Consider the following 24,570-nt stretch of genomic DNA (forward strand, 5'->3'; position numbering starts at 1 on the left):
GGAGGAAAAAAAGTTTGGTGAGGACCTAACTTGTGTTCTGATATGTAAACAAATTTTAAGATAATTTGTAAGTAAGAAAAATTGTGGAGAACTTTTTTTCTTTATTTTCCAGGTTCCTCCACTTAAATTGTGTGAGAAGTTTTGAGGTTTTTGTGCTATCTCTTTCTTTTTTAAATTTTTTGGTATTACATTGGTGAATCATGTATCGATTTCATTATCATAGATAACCCAGTTACATATTAAGTGTTAGTAATCACCTAGTATTTTATAACCTCAGTTGTCGTTATAAAGTAAGTATTGCACATACCTCCTAACAGTTCCTTGAAGATGGAGCTGGCTTGGCATTTAGTCTCTATTGTTCTCCTAAGTTTTTCTTGCTGGGGATTAGACTGGGAATCTGATAGAAACTTCATTTTAGCTGCTGGTCCTCTAACCACTGACTTGCTATACGACCTGAGGGGTCCACTGGGACACCAGGATTCTCACCTTGGAGCAGGAGACAAAGGTATTTATGTGTGTCGCCAGCCACTGCCTGCTTTCTTGCCAGAGTATTTTAGCAGTGTTCGTGCCAGTATGATCACCCACTATAAGGTATTTCTACCTTGGGCACAACTTCTCCCAGAAGGAAGCTCCAAGAACCCAGACAAGGGAATGGTGCAGTGCTACCGGCAACTCCTTGAGGCCCTTGAGACTGCTCAACTTCAGCCCCTGGTGGTCCTGCACCACCAGACCCTCCCTGCCAGCACCGTCCAGAGAAGTGAGGCCTTTGCTGATCTCTTTGCTGACTATGCCTCCTTCGTCTTCCACTCTTTTGGGGACCTAGTTAAGATCTGGTTCACTTTTAGTGACTTGGAGGAGGTGATAACAGAACTTCCCCACCAGGAATCAAGAGCATCACATCTCCAGATCCTCGCTGAGGCCCATAGAAAAGCCTATGAAATTTACCATGAAAAATATTCTTCTCAAGGTGAGTACACATGACCCTGATGGCTGACCCACTGCCAGTCTTCATGGCCCACCTTCCCCCACCCTCCTTAAAGCAGGACTCAGCAATTCTTCCCACTTACCTTCATCAGTCCCTTCTTCTCTATTCATTAGTGAAAAATTAATACTGTGCCAAAGATTTCCCAGTGGAGGTAGTGGCTTACTTTGTACAGTGCCCAGTATTACCTTTGAAAAATATATTTTAAGCCCCCTTTGCTGATTCTGTATAATCACAAATTACCTTTTGTCCTTCCTTCTTTAGTCCTGTCTCCCTGACTCCTCCTAGGATTCAAGATTGCCCATTCTCCCTCAGCAAAGCAAATTACATGTTCTAGTTGAAGCTTACATTCTGTAGCGGTGACAGATACAAAGATATAATGATATGCTGGCAGATGGTGAGAAGTGCATTATTGCAATTGTCCATATTCCTGCTTCAGAGCTAACTTAAGGTTCCAGTTCAGTATGTCTGGGCAGAATCAAGACAGTAATGATTTTAATAAATTCCCTAGGTGAATCTGAGTTATACCAATTTTGGGAACAAATTTTGGATTAAATGTGCTTTCTCATTTCTTTTATATTTTCATACTTGCATTTTTTGTTTGTTTGTTTGTCTTTTTGCCTTTTCTAGGGCTGCTCCTATGGCATATGGAGCTGTAGCCGCTGGCCTACACCACAGCCACAGCAATGCGGGATCCAAGTCTCATCTGTGACCTACACCACAGCTCAAGGCAACACCAGATCCTCAACCCACTGAGTAAGGCCAGGGATTGAACCTGCAACCTCATGGTTCTTAGTCGGATTCGTTAACCACTGAGTCACAACGGGAACTCCCATATATTCTTCTTTTGAAACAACATATTTAATGAATATATTCTCATTTTATTATTATTATTGTTATTGTGCTTTTTAGGGCCACACCTGCAGCATATGTAGTTTCCCAGATTAGGGGTCAAATCGGAGCTGCAGCTGCCATCCTACACCACAGCCACTGCAATGCAAGATCCAAGTTGCATCTGCAACCTATACCACAGCACACTGCAATGCTGGATCACTGTGAGGCCAGGGATCAATCCCACATCCTCATGATACTAGTTGGATTCGTTTCTGCTGTGCCACAATGGGAACTCCTATTGTCATTTTATTAAAAACTCTTTGAAAGCATGATTTTCAGTGCTCTTATAGGTTCCCATTATATTAATGGATCATAAAGTTTAAAATATTCTTTCATTTTATATGTGTTTATTTATTTTTCGCTATTGGAGTTCCTGTCCTGGTGTTGTTGGTTTTGCTGTGGTGTAGGCTGGCAGCTGTAGCTCTTAGACCCCTAGCCAGGGAACCTCCATATACCGCAGTTGCAGCCCTAAAAAGCAAAAATAAATAAATAAATAATATTCACCATTAAAAATTATATCACAATGAACATTCCTATTTATAAATGTTTGACTACATTTAAATATGTTTTTCTAATAGATTCTTAAAAATGAAGTTACCAGGTCAGAAGATATGCATTCTTTAAGACTTTAAAGGATGTTGCTAAATTATTTTCCAGAAAGGTTATAATAGTTTATGCCAACAATTATAAAATTGTTCTTCTGACCCTAGTTATCCTGTTTTCAATGATGTAATTTGTAAAATCATTTTCTATATAAGACTAGAAGAGAATTTTATTTGATCCAAACTGAGTCCTTGGAGAGTCCATATATCCTTGGAGACAGCCTCTCAGATAGCTCTGAAGAACTGCTCCAGAGAAGCAGGGTTTTCAGCTCAGTTTTATATTTTATCAGAACAAAAAACATACAGTCCTTTTGAATTTTCAAAAAGAGACACATTGGCATGTACACGGTGCATTCGTATGGCTTTGCTCTGAGGCAAAGACCTGGGAAGAGAGCCTTATCATCAAAGGAGTACCACCATTGTCCCAGAAGAGTCATTTGTCTCTATCTTTTTTTACTTCTGGATAGTGCATCATCTTCTTTAATTGTTAAAGCAGCTGTATGTTTTTTTGTTTTTCTTTTTAGGGCTGCACCTGTGGCATATGGAAGTTCCCAGGCTAGGGGTCTAATAGACCTGTAGCTGCTGCCACAGCCACAGCCACATCAATGCCAGATCCGAGCTGCAACTTATGCTGCAGGTTGCCACAATGGGAACTCCCAATATATGTTTGAGAGACTATAAAACAGAATAAAATTAGCATAACATCAATGTCAAATCATGTATAAGCTAGAATGACTTCTCCATATTTCAGTATATGAAAAATTTCTTCCAGCATTGGTAATTTGACAGCTGAAAACTATTATCTCCTTATATTTTTTATTTGCATGTATTTGATTATAGAGCAATTAAACACTTTCTTCATGTTTAAGAGAAAATCAAGCAAGGTAAGAAAGAGTGTGAGTGTGGTGCAGCTGTTTTAGATATTGTTGTCAAAAAGACTGTCCTCAGGCCACCTTTTGAGCCAAGTGGAATGAGGGAGGGAGCAACCATGGGATCTGGAGGACTGCAGGCCTTGGGATAAGTGCAAAGCCCTGGCGAGGGAACGGTAAGAGGTCCTGCCAACAGTGTCATGAACTGTAGAGCGTGGAAGATGAGGAGATGCCAGAGTAGAAACTGGATTCTTTGGAAAACCTATCATAGGGTGAGTGAGAAAATAAATGAGTATTTGTCATTGGCTTTTATAGACATATAAATATAGTTTATAAAATATATAAAATAAATAAATGTTGAAGCTTTGAGTAAAAGGAACTTTGAAAGAAGGCAAGGTTGAATTTGTATTATCTGAAACAAAGAAAAATCTATCTTAGTTGAAGACAGATTCCATAGTTATTTAAATTATAAACTATATATACATGTTTATTAAAATTCTTTACATATTTCATTTTTAATCTCCATCAGGTTACTAAAGACTATTACTTTTTTTAACTCATATTTTTCTTCCTTACATCTTCTGCTCATTCCTTTCATCCTTCATTTCGTGTTTCATCAATATCACTAGGTTATCTGCCCCCAATATAATATAGGACACAGAATAATTTCTCTTCTCCATCTGTTTATTATTCAAAAACTTTCTTTCTCGGAGTTCCTGTCATGGCTCAGCAGAAATGAATCTGACTAGCATCCATGAGGACGCAGGTTCAATCCCTGACCTCATTCAATGTGGGTTAAGGATCCAGTGTTGCTGTGAGTTGTGGTGTACGTCACAGACAAGGCTCGGATCCCGAGTTGCTGTGGCTGTGGCGTAGGCTGGCAGCTGCAGCTCCGATTCAACCCCTATCCTGGGAACCTCCATATGTTGTGGGTATGGCCCTAAAAAGACAACCACAACAACAACAACAAAACTTTCTTTCTCTCTCTCCCCTTTGAGTCCAATTCCATAGCTTTGTTGTTCTTTGTAAAATACATTATTGTACATATATATAAAAGTTATATATATGTTTAACATATATATGTTATATAGCATATATTGGTTTAAAGCAAAATACTATGATTTTCAAAGGCGAGGATATTGAGTAATATCTCCTAAACTGACAAAGAACTTTGATACCAAAAAATGAAGCAGGCAACTCCACAAAGTGCCATTATGGAGTTTATTGTGGGTAACTTACATATGGGCAAGCATTTGCACTGTATTCCCCCTTGTACAGGGGAATTTAAAGGGGGCAAAGCTAAAAATAAATCTGACTAAGGGAGAAGCACATCTGCACCAATGAGAACTGGAGGATTTTCCTCCCCCTAGAGGTCTTATGACCTTCTTTGCAAACCATTAACCATCTATGTCAGCGAAACATTCTTGCAGTTCTCATATTAGGTGGAAGACAGGGTAAAAGTTGATAGGAAACTTCTCTGGCTTGAGTACATTCCTTGTGAGTAGGCCGAAACTCAGTCACATAGAAAGGAGAGGGGTTAGGAATGCAGGCCTAAGGTGGAGCTGACAAAGTGGAGTCACTGTGGTTCAGCTACATTATATAATAACTAATACCCATGGAGTGACCACTCAGACCAACAATTAAAATATAGCAAAATACTGCAGTGATTTTATGAATACTGAAGTGATTTTGTAATGTACAGAAATATTGAATCACAATGTGTACACCTGGAACTAACATAGTGTTGTAAGTCAATTATACTTCAGTTTTTAAAAAATAAGGAAAGAGAGAAAATTATATATATATACATACATATATATATATAGTACTACCTCATATCAACTAAGATGGCTATAATTTAAAAGACAGACAATAACTATTGTTGACAATAATGCTGAGAAATTGGGACATTCATACTTTGCTGGTGGGAATAAATGATGATGCAGCCACCTTGGAAATCTGTTTGGCAGTCCCTCAAGTTAAATATTAGAGTTAGCATATGATTCAACAATTCCTCTCCTAGGTATATATGCAAGAAAAATAAAAGTAAATGTACAGACAAAAACTCATCACAAACACTCTTAGCAGCATTATTGATAATAACCCAAAGTGGGAACAACCCTAATGTCCATCAATTTATTGATAAATAAAAGGTGACATATCCACACAATGGAATATATTACTCAGCCCTTGAAAGGAATGAAGTACTTGTTCATGCTACAACATGATAAACCTTGAGGACATTATGCTAAGTGAAAACAGCCAGTCACAAAAGACCACATATTATATGATTTCATTTATATTAAATATCCAGAATAGGCAAACCTATAGGGACATTAAAGTAGATTAGTGATGTCTGGTTCTGTAAGAAAGAATGGAGAGTGACTGCTAATGTGTCCCTAATTTCTTTCTTTCTTTTTTTGTCTTTTTGCCATTTCTTGGGCCGCTCCCGCGGCATATGGAGGTTCCCAGGCCAGGGGTCAAATCGGACCCGTAGCCACCGGCCTACGCCAGAGCCACAGCAACGCGGGATCCGAGCCGCGTCTTCGACCTACACCACAGCTCACGGCAACGCCGGATCGTTAACCCACTGAGCAAGGGCAAGGATTGAACCCGTCATGGCACAGTGGTTAACGAATCCGACTAGGAACCATGAGGTTGCGGGTTCGGTCCCTGCCCTTGCTCAGTGGGTTAGCGATCCGGCGTTGCTGTGAGCTGTGGTGTAGGTCGCAGACGCGGCTCGGATCCCGTGTTGCTGTGGCTCTGGCGTAGGCCGGTGGCTACGGGTCCAATTCGACCCCTGGCCTGGGAACCTCCATATGCCGCGGGAGCGGCCCAAGAAATGGCAAAAAAACAAAAAAATAAATAAATAAAATAAATAAATAAATAAAGTAAAATATTCTGAAATTAGTGTTGGAGATATTTGCACAGCTTTGTAAATATACTAAAGGCTGTTAAATTGTATACCTTAAAGAGATGAATTTTATGGTATATGAGTTATATCTCAGTTTTTATTTATTTTTAATTAATTAATTAATTAATTAATTAATTTTGTCTTTTGTCTTTTTAGGGCCGCACCCAAGGCATATGGGGGTTCCCAGACTAGGGGTCTCATCAGAGCTGTTGTTGCTGGCCTATGCCAGAGCCACAGCAATGCCAGATCAGAGCCGAATCTGCAACCTACACCACAGCTCATGGCAACTCCAGATCCTTAACCCACTGAGCGAGGCCAGGGATTAAACCCGCAACCTCATGGTTCCTTCTGATTCGTTTCTGCTGCTCCACGATGGGAGCTCCCACATCTCAGTTTTTAAATGTAAAAAAATAAGTTGGAAGGTTGAGGGTTTATAGAACAAAACAAAATAAACCATACCACAACTTATACCACTTGTATATTCTTCCCTACCTCATCTCCCATTCTCCTCCTCCCCACTCCAGGTTACCACTATGCTAAATATTATATTTATCTTTTATTATTCTATGGCTTTTCCTCCATCTACCACTCATTTGATGTCCACACTGCCTTAATGGTACAAGGTCAAACATTTTATTTTATTTATTTTTATTTTTTGTATTTTCTGGGAGTAGAATTGCTGGATTACAAGCAATTATTTTTTGTATTTTCTGGGAGTAGAATTGCTGGATTACAGATATATTTGATTGTCTAAGAAACTGCCAGTTTTCCAAAGCACTTGTTCTATTTTACATTCCTACTAGCTGTGTGTGAGAATTTCATTGGCCCCACATGTTTACTGACATTTGGCATTCTTTTGGCATTATTTTTATTTTAGCTATTTTATTTAGCTATTCTGATGGTATCTCATTGAGATTCCATTGCTTTTTAAAGTGTAATTCCTATCCCAAGTGAATATATCATTAAATAATATAGTGTTTGAGCACCATGAAATTTGAGCACTACAAAAACTTCTTTGTCCTCTAGAATATCCTATTTTTCTTTTCAAACAGAATTGTTTCCAAGGTTATCCAGTGTTATTCAGATATTATAGTATCTTCATTTCTATACAGTATTTCATTGTGTGACAAATCCACATTTTACTAATTCATTCTCCTGCTTGTGGACATTCTAATTGTTTTCATATTTTGGTATTATGAACATAGCTGTTATGAACATAGTTGCACATGTTTCTGTACATGTGCTAGAGTTTCACTTGCGTTTATACACAGGTGATTGCTAACTGGAGGAATACAAATGTTTAGCTTTAAGAGATAAAGTACATTGTTTTCTACTTTGGTTGTACCAATTTATATTTCCTTGAGCAATATATGAGTTCTTGATGACCTCCTCTAACATTTGTAATTGCCATTATTATATAAATTTTTGCCAATCTAATGGATGTAAAAGTATTTCTTTATGATTTCTTTACCTGATTTCTAGCCAGGTTAAGCAAGCTTTCATGTGTTTATTAGCCATATTTATTTCCTCTTCTATATAATTCCTATTATGTCTTTTATCCATTTATGTATTGATTTATTAGAGTTCTTTTTTTTGTTGTTGTTGTTATTGTTGTTGTTGTTGTTGTTGCTATTTCTTGGGCTGCTCCCGCGGCATATGGAGGTTCTCAGGCTAGGGGTTGAATCAGAGCTGTAGCCACCGGCCTACGCCAGAGCCACAGCAACGCGGGATCCGAGCCGCGTCTGCGACCTACACCACAGCTCACGGCAACGCCGGATCGTTAACCCACTGAGCAAGGGCAGGGACCGAACCCGCAACCTCATGGTTCCTAGTCAGATTCGTTAATCACTGCGCCATGACGGGAACTTCTAGAGTTCTTTATATATCATTACTTATTTATTTATTTTGCTTTTTAGGGCTGCACCCACTGCATATGGAAGTTCCCAGGCTAGGGGTCCAGTTAGAGCTGTTGCCGCCTGCCTACACCACAGCCACAGCAACTCGGGATCAAGCCACATCTGTGACCTACACTGCAGCTTCATGGCAGCACTGGATCCTTAACCCACTGAGTGAGGCCAGGGATCAAACCCTCATCCTCATGGATCCTAGTTGGATTCGTTACAGCTGAGCCATAACAGGAACTATCTCCTCAGTGGGGTTTAGTATATTCACAGATACGTGCAACCATTACCATGGTCAATTTTAGAACATTTTTACCACCTCAAAAAGAAATCTTTGGAGTTTCAGTCATGGCTCAGCAATAACAAACCCAACCGGTATCCATGAGGATGTGGGTTTGATCCCTGGCCTTGCTCAGTGGGTTAAGAATCCAATATTGCCACAGGCTGTGGCGTAGGTCGCACATGTGGCTTGGGTCCTGAGTTACTGTGGCTGTGGTGTAGACTGGCAGCTGCAGCTCTGATTCAACCTCTAGCCTAGGAATCTCCATATGCTGAAAGTGTGGCGCTAAAAAGCCAAAAAAAAAGAAAAGAAAAAGAAAAAAATATTTTACTCTTTAGCTGTTTATCTCCACTATCCCAGCCCTAAGCAACCACGAATTAACTGTCTGTATAAATTTCTCTGTTCTATATCATATGAATCTAGTAACGTAATATGTGATCTTTTATAGCTGCCTCTGTGAGCTTTGCCTGATGTTTTTCCCATGAGTAGACTGGGGTTATAGGATTGGGGAAGGAAGATAACAAAATAAAGTGCCATTTCATCATATCACGTCAAGTGTACATACTATCAACATGATTTATGACTGTTCATGTTAACCTTGATCATCTGGCTGAGGGAGTGTTTGTCAGGTACCTCCACTGTAAAGTTTCTTACTTTTCCTCCTCTCCATACTGTACTCTTTGGAAGGAAGTCACTATACAGCCCATATTTAAGGAGTGAGAGTTTTGCTCCCTCTAATAAATACTTTTAAAAAGTTCTTTTCTAGGAGAGGAAATGAATCCAACTAGGAACCATGAGATTGAGGGTTTGATCCCTGGTCTAGCTCAGTGGGTTAAGGATCTGGCGTTGCCATGAGCTGTGGTATAGGTCGCAGATGAGGCTCATATCTGGCATTGCTGTGGCTGTAGTGTAGGCCAGCAGCTGTAGCTCCAATTAGACCCCTAGCCTGGGAACCTCCACATGCCACACGTGCAGCCCTAAAAAGACAAAAAAAAAAAAAGTTATTTTTGAAACTTAACAAAGAAGCAAAAGACCTACATACTGAAAATTACAAAACATTGTTGAGAGACATTAAAGAAATCAAAGATAAATGAAAACATCCCTTATTTGTGAGCTGGAAGGCTTAATAAATTCAGACTTTTGTACTTCCCAAAGTGACCTACCTGTTTCATGAAATCCCTATCAAAAATCCCAATGACATTTTTTGCAGAAATAGAAAAGTCCATCCCTAAATACATACAAAAATCTCAAGAGACTCCAAACAGCCAAAATGATCTCGAAAAACAAGAGTTGGAGGACGCACATTTCTCAATCTAAAAACTTACTACACAGCTATAGTCATCAAAACTGTGGTACTGGCATAAGGATGGACCTATGGCCCAGTGGAATAAAATAGAAAGCCCAGAAATAAACCCTCACCTATGTAGTTAAATAATTTTCAGTAAGAGTGCCACGACCTTTCAGTGGGAGAAAAGACAGCCTTTTTGATAAATGGTGAGGGGAAAGCTGAATGCTCACATGCAAAAAATGAAGTCAGACCCTTACCTTACAAAAATTATGCAAAAACAACCAAAGACCTAAACATAAGAGCTAAGACTATGAAACTATTAGAGGAAAACAGGGAAAAAATACATTTATGGCACTGGATTAGGGCAATAATTTTTTAAGCTATGGCTAAAAGTATAAGCAACAAAAGATAAATAAATTAGATTTCATCAAAATTAAAACCTTTGGAGCATCAATGAACAGTATCAATACAAGGAAAATGCATCATACAAAATGGGAGAAAACATCCGCAAAACATATATTTGATAAAGGATTAATATCCAGGACACATCGTAACTCAACAACAAAAACCAAACTACTCCCTTAAAAAATGGGCAAAGGACTTGATATTTCTGCAAAGAAAGTATGCGGATGGCAAAGTACACAAACAGATTCTCTATATCAACAATCATTAGGGAACATATAAATCAAAATCACAGTGAGATAGCACTTCACAACCTCTGGAATGGCTACTAAAAAATGGGCAAAAACAAGAATTTACATCCTTCCAAAGAGGCCAATAAACACAGGAAAAGCTCTACATAACAGTCATTAGGATGCAAATCAAAGTTAAAATGAGATACTATCTCACACCCATTATTATGGCTAAAATATATATATATTTTTTTGTCTTTCTGTCCTTTTAAGGCTACACCCACGGCATATGGAGTTTCCCAGGCTAGGGGTCTAATCAGAGCTACAGCTGCTGGCGTATGCCTGAGCCACAGCAAAGCTAGATCCAAGCCACATCTGTGACCTACACCACAGCTCACAGCAATGCCAGATCCTTAACCCACTTAGCAAGGTCAGGGATCGAACCTGCAATCTCGTGGTTCCTAGTCAGGTTTGTTTCCACTGTGCCACAATGGGAATTCCAGCTAATATTCTTTAAATGCACAAAATTCCAAGTTTTCTGAGGATAGAAAGAAGATAATCCTATCTTATTGCTGGCAAGGATGTAAATGGTGTAGCCACTATGGAAAACTGTATGGCAGTTCCTCAAGAAATTAAACGTAAAGTTACCAATGATCTAGCACTTGTGGGAATAAATATATACTCGAGAATTGAAAGCAGGAACTTGAATGAACATTTGTGTACTCATTTTCTTCTTTTTTTTTTCTTTTTTCTTTTTAGGGCCACACCTGTGGCATATGGAAGTTCCCTGGGCTTGTTAACACTGAGCCATAAGAAATTCATGTATAGTCATTTTCATAGTAGTGTTATTCACAATAGCCAAAGGTGGAATATTGTTCATTTAATATTAAATAGAAATGAAATTCTGACACATGCTACAACAGATGAACCTTGAGGACATTATGCTAAATGAAATAAGCCAAACATAAACAAGTATTTTATGATTCCACCTATATGAGGGACCTAGAATAACCCATTCACGTGACAGAAAATAGAATAATAGTTAGGAGGGATTGAGAGGAGGGTGAAATGGGAAATTACTGTTTAAGGGATCCAGAGTTTCAGTTTGAGATAATGGAAAAATTTTGGAGGTGGATGGTGGTGACAGTTGCACAACATTGTGGATGTACTTCAAGCCACTAAACTTAAAATGTTCACTTAAAATTTTTTTAATCGTAAATTTTTATGTATTTTTACCCCAATTTTTGAAAAGGTTGTGTGTTTTTTTGTTTTGTTTTGTTTTTTGCTTTTTAGGGTGAAAATTTCCTTTCTAATCTTTCTAAGTGTGTTAATATAAACCTCCTCTTGATGTGTTCAGTGTGCTACCATGAGAAGGATACAAAAGAAGATTCTTGGGAGAGAGTTGGAGGGAGGGGAAGAGAGTGAACATCACTCTCACAGGAAGAGTAGAGTTGCACCCAGCATCCTCCACTTGCACAACACTGGGTCACAGTCTAGGGCAACACTAGTCACCCCAACAACCTCTTGAAGCACTGGCAGTGCAGTACTGGCCAGATTACTTTTATTGAAGCATTTGGGACCACAGGGAAAGGAGCAAATGGAAAGGGGCTATTTTGTGTGGACAACAGCAATGGTTTTTGAATGAATGAATCGAGGTTATCCTTAGTGAGGTCTAGTCATGCCTGTGAGGGACATGAACTCACACAGTGCTATGCAGTGATTTTCTACACAGGCTTAAAAGAGTTAATTTTCAACCCATAGCAAATACTGGCTTTGATTTCTGAGGACAAGAACCCTGATCTTTAACCATATCCAGCACAAATAACAAGAAAATTATTATTATTTTTTGGTCTTTTTGCCTTTTCTAGGGCCTCTCCCGCAGCATATGGAGGTTCCCAGGCTACGGGTCTAATTGGAGCTGTAGCCACTGGCCTATGCAACAGTCACAGCAACGCGGGATCTGAGCCACTTCTGCGACCTACACCACAGCTCACGGCAACGCTGGATCCTTAACCCACTGAGCAAGGGCAGGGACCAAACCCGAAACCTCTTGGTTCCTAGTTGGATTCGTTAACCACTGAGCCACGACGGGAACTCCGACAAGGAAATTATTTTAAGCCAGAGCAATCTCCCTCCACCAATTTCATTCCTGTAGAAAAGATTGATTGTAAGCTAAAATAATCTATCTTTGAGTAACCTGCTTTTTATATTAATTTAAGAAATGTAATTTTTGCATGCACCAGGAACAGGTTGGGAACCATATTGGAAAGTTTGATTATTTTGTATAGTATGAAAATTTCTGGAATGTCAGGTACCTTTGTTCACCCTAACTCTGAAAGGATCTTACAAAGTCAAATAAAAGTGATCTGTGGGTCAGTGGTGCTTAGGGATTAACTGTACTCTTGTGTCATGTCATTGCTTTTTTTTTCTTTTTCTTTGTAGGGCTGCACCTGTGGCATATGAAAGTTCCCAGGCTAGGGGTTGAATAGGAGCTGCAGCTGCCAGCCTATGCCACAGCAACGTGGGATCTGAGCCACGTCTGCAACCCACAGCACAACTCACAGCAACACTGGATCCTTAAACCCACTGAGCAAACCTACATCCTCATGGACACTAGTTGAGTTCATAACCCGCTGAGCCACAACAGGAACTCCTAAATTGTACATTTTGAAGTATTCAGTGTAAGCTGAGTACATATTCTGTGTGTGTTGACATAGAAATCTGTGGAAGGTGAAATGGCTCCATTGGACACAATCATTGAATAACTGGAAAAACTAGTGTTATCTTATCAGGATAAGGACTAAATGTCTCTGAGTGATATTCCTTACTCAGAGGATTGCAAAGCTCCATTATCCTTATCAAAATAAGCACTTTGGAATTCTACACTATATTCTGTGATAATCTATATGGGGAAATAATCTGAAAAAGAATGGATGTGTGTATATATACACAACCAAATCACTTTATTGTACAGCAGAAATTATTACAATATTGTAAACCAACTATACTTCAATAAAACTTAAAAAAAGGAAAATAGGATTTCCCATTGTGGCTCAGCGGGTTAAGAACAGGACATAGTGTCAGTGAGGATGCGGGTTTGATCCCTGGCCTCGCTCAGTGGGTTAAGGTTGCAACATGGCTACAAGCTAGGGTGTAGGTCACAGACGAGGCTTGGATCCCATGTTGCTGTGGCTGTGGTGTAGGCCGGCAGCTGCAGCTCTGATTTAACCCCTAGCCTGGGAACTTCCATATGCTGCATGAGCAGCAGTAAAAATAAATTTTTAAAAAATTTTTTATTTTTTTGTCTTTCTCCCTTTTCTAGGGCTGCTCCCGCGGCATATGGAGGTTCTCAGGCTAGGGGTCTAGTAGGAGCTGTAGCCACCGGCCTACATCAGAGCCACAGTAATGTGGAATCCAAGCCATGTCTGCAACCTACACCACAGCTCACGGCATGCCGGATCCTTAACCCACTGAGCAAGGCCAGGGATCGAACCTGCAACCTCACGGTTCCTGGTCAGATTCGTTAACCACTGCGCCACGACGGGAACTCCAAAAATTTTTTAATTAAAAAAAAAAGTGCTTTCGTAGTTAGCAGTGGTTGTTAGTGGTGGTTTCATTGGCTAGGGTGATGTTTCTTCTGTAAAGAATTTGGATGTAGAAAAGTCAGAAATATACTCTTACAGTTTAAGTCTCAGACTCTGCTTTTATTCCTTTTTTGTTTTGAGCACACAATCTAGCAGGAGAAAAAGCCTTAAGTGAATCAAAGAGTTAGATGGCACTGCCAACAAGTCCACAGCAGCATGTCTCACACTGTGGTCTAAGCGGCACTGCATCAGAGACACCCAAGCAGCTTGTTAAAAGGCACTCATTCCTGGGCCTACCCCAGTCTCCTGATAGGCAGGGCAGGTGATTCTGATGCTCACAGGCTTGAGCAGCACTGTTAGGTGATCAAGTGTCAATGCAAGTGGGTAAAAGCTGCACATTTTACATCTCCTTTGTGTTCCCCTCATTGTGCAGTAAGCGTCATACAGTTAATAAAGACAAGTAGCAGAGGTCCCCTAGAGCACCTTGCCTTTCAAAAGTCTGTCCCCAATTGAAACCCTTAGCTATTTAGCCCAGTGGTTGCCAAAGTTTTGGTGTGTATCAGAATCATATGGAGAGCTATTAAAGAACACAGAGGCCAAGCCTCATTAGGAACGCAGGAGGTAGTTCTCTCTTTTCTGCCTTTCGTATTGCTTGGGGTTGGGAGAAGGGACTGCATTTATTATAAAAACTTTACAAGTGTCCTGCATTCACCACCCTGATTTACATGAAACATGCTCTAAAGGGACTTTTTTTTTTTTTTTAAAGCTATTTTGTTTTCTAAAATCTTTCACCTAGGGTGAAATCATGTGAGTGATTTCTTCAGAAATCCTTATTAAAGTCAGTGAACATGGAATAGAGAGGTTACAAGGATAGGAAATGAGTCCCCCAGTGGCTTCTGTGGTCACAGCTTCCTTCCTCTCACCTGCAGCCCTTCTTCTGGTTGGTTTCAGGAGGAAAGCTCTCTGTGGTTCTACGAGCTGAAGCAGTCTCCCAGCTCCTGCCAGAACCATCCACGTCTGTCCTTGCCAAGGTGATGACAGCCCAAAGAAATAGCATCTGTAACTTCTCAGGAAAGTTGTGGTTTTAATTTCTAAAAGCAAGAAGTTTTGTTTGTTGGCTTGAGATTCTTAAATGTCTTAAAATTGGCCTCTTCTGAGTGTGATACCTTCTCTAGATTTATAGAAAATTTAAAACAAAATCTTATTATTTTTTTTTGTCTTTTTGCCATTTCTTGGGCTGCTCCCGCGGCATATGGAGGTTCCCAGGCTAGGGGTCCAATAGGAGCCGCAGCCACCAGCCTACGCCAGAGCCACAGCAACGCAGGATCCGAGCCGCGTCTGTTAACTACACCACAGCTCACAGCAACGCTGGATCCTTAACCCACTGAGCAAGGTCAGGGATCGAACTCTCAACCTCATGGTTCCTAGTCAGATTCGTTAACCACTGAGCCACGATGGGAACTCCCAAAATCTTATTTGTTCAGCCCAGCTCTTGCTTGGTCAAGTGTGAGCTTTGGCCTACACAAAGAAGTCAATTGCCTCTGCTTGCTCTGACTTTTTATTAAAAGAGCTTATTAGAAGAGAGGTCAGTTTTTACAAAACAGTTTTGTTTTTTGGGTTTTTGTTTGTTTTTTGCTTTTTAAGGCCACACCAGCGGCATATGGAAGTTCCCAGGCTAGGGGTCAAATCAGAGCTATAGCTGCAGGCCTACACCACAGCCATAGCAATGGTGGGATCTGAGCAGCATCTGCGACCTACACCACAGCTCATGGCAATGCCAGATCGTTAACCCACCAGGCGAGGCCAGGGATAGAACCCACATCCTCATAGATACTAGTCAGATTCATTTCCACTGCACCACAACAGGAACTCCCAGTTTGTTTGTTTTTGAAAAAAATCGTGTGCTCCCTAGAGTGCCCATCCTGGTTTCTACTTCCTCTAAACATAGCTTTTAAACTATAATTTTTTTTTTGGTCTTTTTGCTATTTCTTTGGGCTGCTCCCGCGGCATATGAAGGTTCCCAGGCTAGGGGTCGAATCAGAGCTGTAGCCGCTGGCCTATGCCAGAGCCACAGCAACACAGGATCTGAGCCGCGTCTGCAACTTACAACACAGCTCACAGCAATGCCGGATCATTAACCCGCTGAGCAAGGGCAGGGACTGAACCCGCAACCTCATGGTTCCTAGTCGGATTCGTTAACCACTGCGCCATGACAGGAACTCCCTAAACTATAATTTTAATAAGAAAATTTAAAATATCTTAGAATTAAACAGCTTTGGCCCTGGTAATGTTGGTTGCTGGGCAGTGAGGAAAGCCTTCAGATAAAACAACTGATTTCTGTAATTCTGTAGCATTAAAAGTACTGTACAGATACCACCCTGCTGTACATCAGCCACTGGTGTCTATCATATGATGGACACTATACTCTATATGTCATGGTCCAACTTCAGATTTTCCAGCTCAGGAATTTAAAAACCAAACTTGAGAGTTCTCACTGTGGCACAGTGGGTTATGGATCTGACATTGTTCCAGCTGAGGCATAGTTTGCAGCTGTGGCTCAAATTCAATCCCTGGCCAGGGGACCTTCCTATGCCATGGGTTTAGCCATAACAATAAATAAATAGATTAATTGGACGTGTTAAGTTTCTGAATGACCAGCACCAGGTCTGTATGGCCAGAATGCCATCAAAATTCTTTTACAAGTGGTAATAACTGCTATCAGTTATGAGCTCAGGAGACCAAAGTGCTGACTGAAAAGCGCTTGTCAAGCAGTAGCCTTTGAACTGGTTTCTTTACCCCAGGTCATGCCAGGCAGTGCTTCTAGATCATTTTCCGAAGCGCAGTTTTGCTCAGTTCCCTGATGGAAGCTACAATCCCCTGAACTGGTGAAATTCCTCAGGGTCTTCCAGAGTGCAGCTCATTCAGGCTCTCCTGTGCTCTCTCTGGCCTCGCCTCCTTTTTTCTCAGCGTGTATGCTATGCTTTCTTTCTGCTTTCCTGCATTCCCTACCTGAAGTCCTACTTATCCTCCTAGTCTTCCTCAAATCTCTTCTAACAAAATTCTTCCCATTTTTCACATCCATGTGAGTGTGCCTCCATCAGCAGGCCTCTGTTAATAATACTCCCTCACTGAATCTGGCATGGTCTCTCCCCACTGGGAACCCTTAGCTGTTTGTTTAGACCAGTTAGATACAAGCCTTGGTTGTATCAGAACCACATGGGGAGCTAGCAAAGAACACAGAGGCCATGGCTTAATGTGGAGGGACAGCCCTGGGCCTTCATAGGTGTCCCAAGTTCCCTGGTGAGTCTAATCCCCACCAAGAGTTGAGGACCACTGGTGTGGAATTGTCTTATAGCACTTTTAACTTTCTGCCTTTCCTTCATGTAGTTGGTGCACTTACTAATACTCTGTATGAAGTTGTAAGCTTCTGTGGATCTTATCTTTCAACCTGAATCCCACCCACTGTACCTAGCACAGTTACTTTCAAGAGTAGGAGCTCAAAGACCATGTACTATATGGAATTGATAAAGTAAGAGCTGAGAGGACAGAGGTGAGCAAGCCTGTGAAATATTCAGTAAGCACTGATGATAACTTGATTGGGCAACCCATAGGGAGCCATCAGAGAGTCAGTTATCAGAGGTCCTAGGGCACTGGGTTGTTACCAGATGCCATTATAAGTAGTCTTTGTCCTGAGAGAAGAGAGGAAGAAAAGACAGACAACGGTCTGGTGTGGCAGGCTAGAAATGGCCTGCTGAGAAGGGCGGGGAGGGAATCACCATGGTATCTATAGGGTTTAGATGCAATCTGTAGTTCTTAGAGTGCATGAAGGACAGAGACAGGGCAGAGGGTTATGTTATTGATTGGAGCATGGATGGCAATGTCCATGAACCATGAAAGCTATGTTCTCAGATAATAGTATGGGCCAGGCTAGGGCTTACTGAGGTGGACTTTAAACTGTGCCCTAAAATTAGCTGGGACTGTAGCCTACAATTAGAACGAAATCCCAAACTCCAGAAGGGTCTGCAGAGATTAATAAGTGGCCTGTGGGTGGCTGAGGACTCCACTGCCTCCATCCTGCAAAGTGAAAGGGCCATGAGGAGGGTGCTGCTCTGAATCCCTTCCTAGTGCTTGGTGGAAACACCATTTCTGGCATAAGATACTTCATTCAGTCACACATGCCTTCAGTCATACACATTTATTGAGCACTTCCAGCATACCTATCACTTTTCTAAGTACATAGCTGATATATTCCCCACAACATATAGGTGCTCCCTCCATATTCTCAACTTCTCCCAGCTTTCCCTCATTCTGTTTCTCCTTTGGAAATTCCCACTTTGGAGTGGGATTTAGTAATTTAGTAATAAGGAAAGGAACAAAAAAGAATCCTTCTGAGCAGTTTTGTCTTGAAATTGTTTATGCTCTAAAGACCCGGTTTACTTATTTCTAGGATGCAGTCGACTTCCTCTCTCTTGATTTGTCTTCTGAATGTCAAGAAAGTGAGACAAGTTTACCACAGAAGCTGAGAAAATTGCAGGTAATTTGAACTATTTTCTATATTGATGATGAACGGCAAAGTTCCCGAGAGCATATTAGATATTTGATGCTTGAGATGATGGGTAAATTGAATTTCCACCAAGAGGCATCGACTTGCAGAGCTGCCTCTGGGGAGATTTCCATAGACAGCCTCACTAGACAGTCTTCCCTGGAAAGGATAATGAGGGTTGGCTTGTTAAGGTAAGTATTTCCATGGATTCTCTGCTCTCTTATATAGCAAGCTACAGAGAATCAAAATTCCAGCATTCATTCTGAGATTAAAATGGGACATTTCCTGGATGGTGGTCATGTAAATACGCACACACACTTTTCGCTTTTTAGGGCCGCACCCGCAGCATATGGAGGTTCCCAGGCTAGTGCTCTAATTGGAGCTACAGTTGCTGGCCTACACCACAGCCACAGCAATGATGGGATCTAAGCCTCGTCTGCGACCTACACCACAACACCGGATCCTTAACCCACTGAACGAATCCACAAATTCATGGTTACTAGTCGGATTTGTTTCCACTGCACCACAACAGAAACTCCTGGTCGTGTAAATATTGACCCTAACAAACCAAGCTTCATTATGCCTCCACTCTCCCCAGAGTACCTGCACACCCCTCCCTTAGCCTCAGCTGCCACTCCCTCTGGCCCAGAGGTGTCTTCAGACCTGAGGAGCCACAGCACACGCACAGGTTCTGAATCCTTCAGGAGGTGCAGATCAGGGTCCCACATCCCTTTATCACAAGAGGCTCTGCTCACCAGGGAGTGCCCCACTCAGCAGAAGGCTCCTCCAGCTCTCCAGTCCTGTGATAGATAGCTCAGGCTGCCTCAGTATTGACTTTTCAGGAAGGAGAGAGCCCTGGGATCCCTTGGTAGTTTGGCTTTTCTGCATTGACCCGGCACAGGGAAAGGACAAACAAGGCTGTGTGAGTTCCAGCTTCACTAAGTGGTCCTGAGCAACTTAGCTTATCAGAGCTCAAGGCACCTCTTTGTTACCGGTAGCTCTAAGAAAATCAAGAACATGCCTGGCTCCTTTTTAAGTAGTTGCTGTTGGTATTTCACGGTGGCCTTTAACGACTCAGAGCAAGGAAAAACTAGTGTGGGAAAAATAACCAAATCCAACCTCCCCCGAAAAGGTAACTTAAAGTGAAGTCAAACAGCATGTCCGCCTAAAGATGTTTCTTTTGACACTGAAATGGCTAGAAATGGGAGAAAAAATCACAGCTGCCCCCGTATTAAGGAAGATCGCTCCTTTTAACTTTCCTCTTGGAAAATATCAGACCTGGCGAAAGGGAGAAAGAAAAGTATGATGAAGCCATCCCCAGGTTCAAAATCTACCAACTCCTGAATGATCCTATTTCATCTGTACCCTACCTTCTCCCTCCCAAACCAGAATGTTTTGAAGCAAACCCTGGACACCCATAAATACAGTGATGGTGGCAAGTGATTAACCTTCTTGTGGCAAGCAGGCCCCTGACATGAGCAGACCACCTTGTTCCTGATCCTCATACTGTGTGCCTGGTTCTAGGAGGTACCTCGGAGCCTGAGATGATGGCCTAGTGAGCCTGTCTCTTTGGAATTCGGTCGGGAGATGGCCTATGGTACTGAACAGTGTGAAGACTTTTTTTTTTACCCTCAGAGTCTAGACCAGCTCTCCTCATTGACTGAGAGGATGAGCCATCATTTCCAAATCCAGACTGCGTGTTGCGGCTTCTCATCTTGAAAATCTGTCCCTGTTAACAAAAGCCTTATTCTAGGCAGCTTCAGTTCACTTGCTGGCCTGTATCTTTTCCAGACCATTGAGCCAAATGTGAAACTTTTCATCTTCAATCTGAAACTCCAGGACTGCCTCTCCACCAGGAAGAACCCAGCCGATGTGCTCTTCAGCCTTCTCAAAGGTGAGTGGACCATCACTGGAGAGGTTTGGAGTGGCACTGGGAGCACTGGCTGGTGAGGTAGCTATCTTGAAAGTCTGGATTTCCAACAGGAGGAGTGGCTGGAGGAGGGCTCGCCTGAGAGCACACTCCAGATGAGTTTAGTGTCCCTGGCCTTCTTAGTGTTGGTCCCTTAGCTCCTACTGGCCCAAGAAAGAAGAGAGGTTCTGTACAAGGATGCTCAGGATGCCTTGGTCTTAAGGAAATAAAGACCATCAGGCCTCAGATGTCGTGTGTAAGCATGCCAACTGCTCGGTGCCTGTCTGTCCTCTGCCATTACCCCTCTGTCTAAGGTCTCTCATCTCTGCTCCCCCTTGGCAGGACTGCCTCCCCACCCCAGCCACCTTACTTGTTCATGTCGCCATCACCTGATCAAAACCTTCAGGTGTAGGGCCCACAGCTCATGGTCCATCTCCTCGGTGTCTTTCAGTTCAGACTCTTGAGCGTGAATCTGACTGGCAGGCCATGCATCACAAGATTTCTCCTGGTCCAGTTCAGTCAAGGGAAAGTGGGGTAGGCCAAAGCCTCAGGGGCTGAGGACCACCAGACCCTCTGCAGGAAGGGGCTGAGCGGCACACTCCTGGGTGCCCTGGTACCCAGTCCAGTCTCTGTGTGAGGTCCGAATATAGGAGAAGTTGGTAACCAGGGCTGAGCTGGCGCTACAGACCTCATGAACCACATCCATGGATGCCGCTTAACCTTCCTTTCAACTCACCTTTGATGGCATAACGAATTCTGTTCTTAAATTCCACCCCTTTCTAAATGGTTAATGTGCTCAGTTTTATGTTTATGCATAGTTTAGCACAATAAAAAAGAAAGCCTCCCCTTGCTGATGTCTTGAGTTCTTCTGAATCAGTTGTTCTCCGTGTTTGGTCTCCAGACAAGCATCACCAGCATCACCTGGGAGCTTGTTGGCCCTTCACATTGTAGAGCCCACCTCAGATCAGAAACTCAGATAAGAAATAGAGGAGAAACGCTGGAGCAGACCTAGCAATCTGTGCTTAACAAGCTCTGCAGGTGATGCTGATGCATGTGGAGGTTTGAGAGCGACTGTGAACTAAGCAGGAAAAAAATCACTTCTGCCCTCCTTACATCTTAAGCCCGTGGAATTTTCCACAGGGGCTTGGAACCATTGCTTGGAGTTTGGTTGTGGTGTGTAAGTGAGGAAAAGTGTTGACGGCAGTCATGGTATTGTTGGTTGGTTGTGAATTAAACTCCTTCTCTTACAGCCCTAAATGAAGACCAAGTGTTCACCATTGGGTTTGATATTAATACATTCCTGAGCTGTTCTTCAAGTTCCAAGAAAAGGTAATGTTAGATTTCCTGTGGACTCTCAGTAACTGGTATTTGCAGACTACTCTGCTGTTCTTTGACACGAATGATCTCAGGGGACTGTGGCCATTCTCCTCTCGGGCCAGTGAGTTTATTGTGGCCATTCTAGAGGTCCATCTTCGGGGCCTCACATGGCTCTGACATTCTCACCAGTCAGTCAGTCACCTTGCAGTTCACCCAAGTGCACTCAGCCAGCAGAACTGAGGTTTGAGCCCCTGCCTGCTAGTTGAAGATCTTGTTGGAGGCAGCATGAGACTGTGGGAAAACAGGCTGGGTTAATGATAGATCCACCCATCTCTGAGGTTACGTGATCTGAGTAAGTGAAGTGAGCTCTCTGCCCCATTTCTTCACATGAAATGTGAAACGATTTCCCAATGAGGAGACAAGGTAGACCGGAAAGCTAGCTATGCAGCGGGGCAGAAGTCCAGTTTGACCGTTTCCAGGACGAAGTTTTTAAATTAGCGTAGGGTTGGAAATAATTTCTTAGCACATGACCAAAGTACCAAAGTTTGTAAGTGCTATGCTAAAAGAAAAATTTAGAGCAGACTTTAGGTTATCTGTGTAATTGTATCACTCTCATGTTCCCATATTCCACTGTGCTTCTCAAGTCAGTGAGAAAAGGATGGTGTGGAAGCCAGTGGATTTCCCCGCACCACTTTTCTAGTAAATGCAGATGAGTTTATGTTTTAGAAAACAGGAAGAGCTTGGGTTGTGAAGCCCAGACCACACTTCATGGCAGGGAGGTCCCTCTGTAGCGTCCCTGTCCTTTCTACCAGTTCCGCACCCTGAACCAACCTTGAATAAGTGTCAGGCCCTCTCCATATGATGGCCCTAGGACAGGGAGATGCTCTTGTACTCTCCCCTCTTTCCCATGCTTGTTCCCTTCTCCAGGCCAAAGACACCCACCTATACCAACCCTTCCTCAAGGTTGCACTCTACTGGTGTAACTTGTGCATGTTATCATACACTGTTTTCCAGCCTGGGGGACAGGACTCAGGGAGGGAGGGGGGGGAAGGGAGGAGAGAGAAGGAGAAAAACAGACTAGAATTAAATAGAATATATCAGATGTTATTGCATATGAAAGTAGCATTTTTATATTGTGTTTTATTTCAGCTATATTTCTGATGTGTCTTTCAGGTATATTTAACTGAAAGAAAACATAAAAAGACATCTATGCACATAAATGCTTACACCTCTACACACATACAAAGTGACATGTGGTTAAAAGCACAAACGCCTTGCTCTACCATTTGCAACCTGTATGATCAAGGAGAAGTTCTCATTTAAAAAAGAAAAAAGATGTATGTATGTTTACATGAGTATATGAGTAAAGGAAGCCTGGAGATGGACAGTGGAGAGTGCGTAAAATCAGCAGGAATCTAGGCTCCTACTTTGGTGCTTTGTCATCCTTAAAAACATTTCTACCTCGTGGTCCAGAATGGGTGGTTGAGCTCATGCCATTAAGGACATACTCAAGGCAGCATGAAGAAGAAAGGAAGTTGTAGGCAGGGTTGATGTTGAAGTGGTCCACAGTTCGTTTACTGAAATACTCTGCACAGGATGGGAAATAGTTGCTGGCCGCATGATGCCCAGAAGTTACTTATACCTTCAAGTCTCACTTTCCTTAGGAGGATTATTGTAATTATAGTACCTATCTCATACATTCATTTTAAGATGGAAGTGAGATTCTATGCATTTATTTTTATTACAGTGATGAGCACAAAATCAAGAGGCTCAGTAGGAGCTCCCACCAAAGTGCAGCGGGTTAAGAATCCACTTCCAGCAGCTTGGGTTGCTGCAGAAGCGTGGGTTTGATACCCAGCACAGTGCAGTAGCTTAAAAGGATCCGGTGTTGCCACAGCTGCGGCTTGGATTCAGTCCCTGGCCTGGGAACTCTCATATGCCACTGGTGCAGCCATAAAATCTTCTAAAAAGAGGCTTGATAAGTTGAGGTTATTGGTATTATTCTGTTTTATAAAGCATACATTATAAGAAGAAAAATCTTCATCACCGCTCCGGATAGTCTTCAAAGGTGATTGAATACAGAGAACCGTAGCAACAGTACAGTACTTTTTCTGATGTTGGAGCAATGATAACTCATCTAAGAAGGGGCAAGGATAATAACTTTCCCACTTACCAGTCAAATCCTGCCCCCGACTTTAGGGATATGGCTTTCGACTTAGAGTTTCCAGAATCTTTCCTGATTAAGTAGATTGCTGCCATTCGTCAGTACGGGCATTTGTAACTCAGAGTGTGCACTTACGCTGTCCCTTTATGTCACCTTCCTCCCACAGCAGGTCTTGTTCTCTGACTGACAACCTGACGCTTCAGGCTGCCCTGCAGCTGGACCCGGAGACAGCAGTAGGACTACCCCACCGCCTCCCCGCTCGGCTTATCAGGCCGTCTGGGGAGACGTTTGCCAACCAGTCCAGGGCAGAACGGGATGCTCTCCTGCAGGGTGTTTTTCCCGAAGGCTTCCTCTGGGGCGTCTCCACAGGAGCCTTTAACGTGGAAGGAGGCTGGGCTGAGGACGGAAAGAGGGGCAAGCGTCTGGGACAGACTCGGGCACCAGGACACCGCCAAAGGCCAAGCGACGCCGGAGGTGGCCAGTGACAGTTACCACAAGGTGGACACTGACGTGGCCCTGCTTTCGTTGCCTCCGGGCCCAGTTGTACAAGTTCTCCATCTCCTGTCCCGCATCTTCCCCTCTGGGCAGGGGCACAGCCCCAACCTCCAGGGCGTCGCCTACTACAACAAGCTCATCGACAGCCTGCTGGACTCCCACATCGAGCCGATGGCCACCCTGTTCCACTGGGACC

General features: G+C 42.5%; 1 protein-coding gene across 1 annotated transcript in view; it reads left to right on the forward strand.

Annotated features, from left to right (window-relative positions):
• Positions 1-327: 327 nt before the first annotated feature.
• LOC125122982 (lactase-phlorizin hydrolase-like) overlaps positions 328-24,570 on the forward strand; it is a 63,717-nt gene continuing 39,474 nt past the window's right edge. Inside the window, 9 exon segments of the mRNA XM_047772029.1 lie at positions 328-967; positions 14,898-14,977; positions 18,394-18,480; positions 20,281-20,383; positions 21,649-21,727; positions 24,046-24,286; positions 24,288-24,401; positions 24,403-24,439; positions 24,442-24,569. Coding sequence (XP_047627985.1) covers positions 328-967; positions 14,898-14,977; positions 18,394-18,480; positions 20,281-20,383; positions 21,649-21,727; positions 24,046-24,286; positions 24,288-24,401; positions 24,403-24,439; positions 24,442-24,569 — 1,509 coding nt within the window.

Source organism: Phacochoerus africanus, chromosome 3 (genome assembly GCF_016906955.1).
Source record: "Phacochoerus africanus isolate WHEZ1 chromosome 3, ROS_Pafr_v1, whole genome shotgun sequence".
Taxonomy (NCBI): Eukaryota; Metazoa; Chordata; class Mammalia; order Artiodactyla; family Suidae; genus Phacochoerus; species Phacochoerus africanus.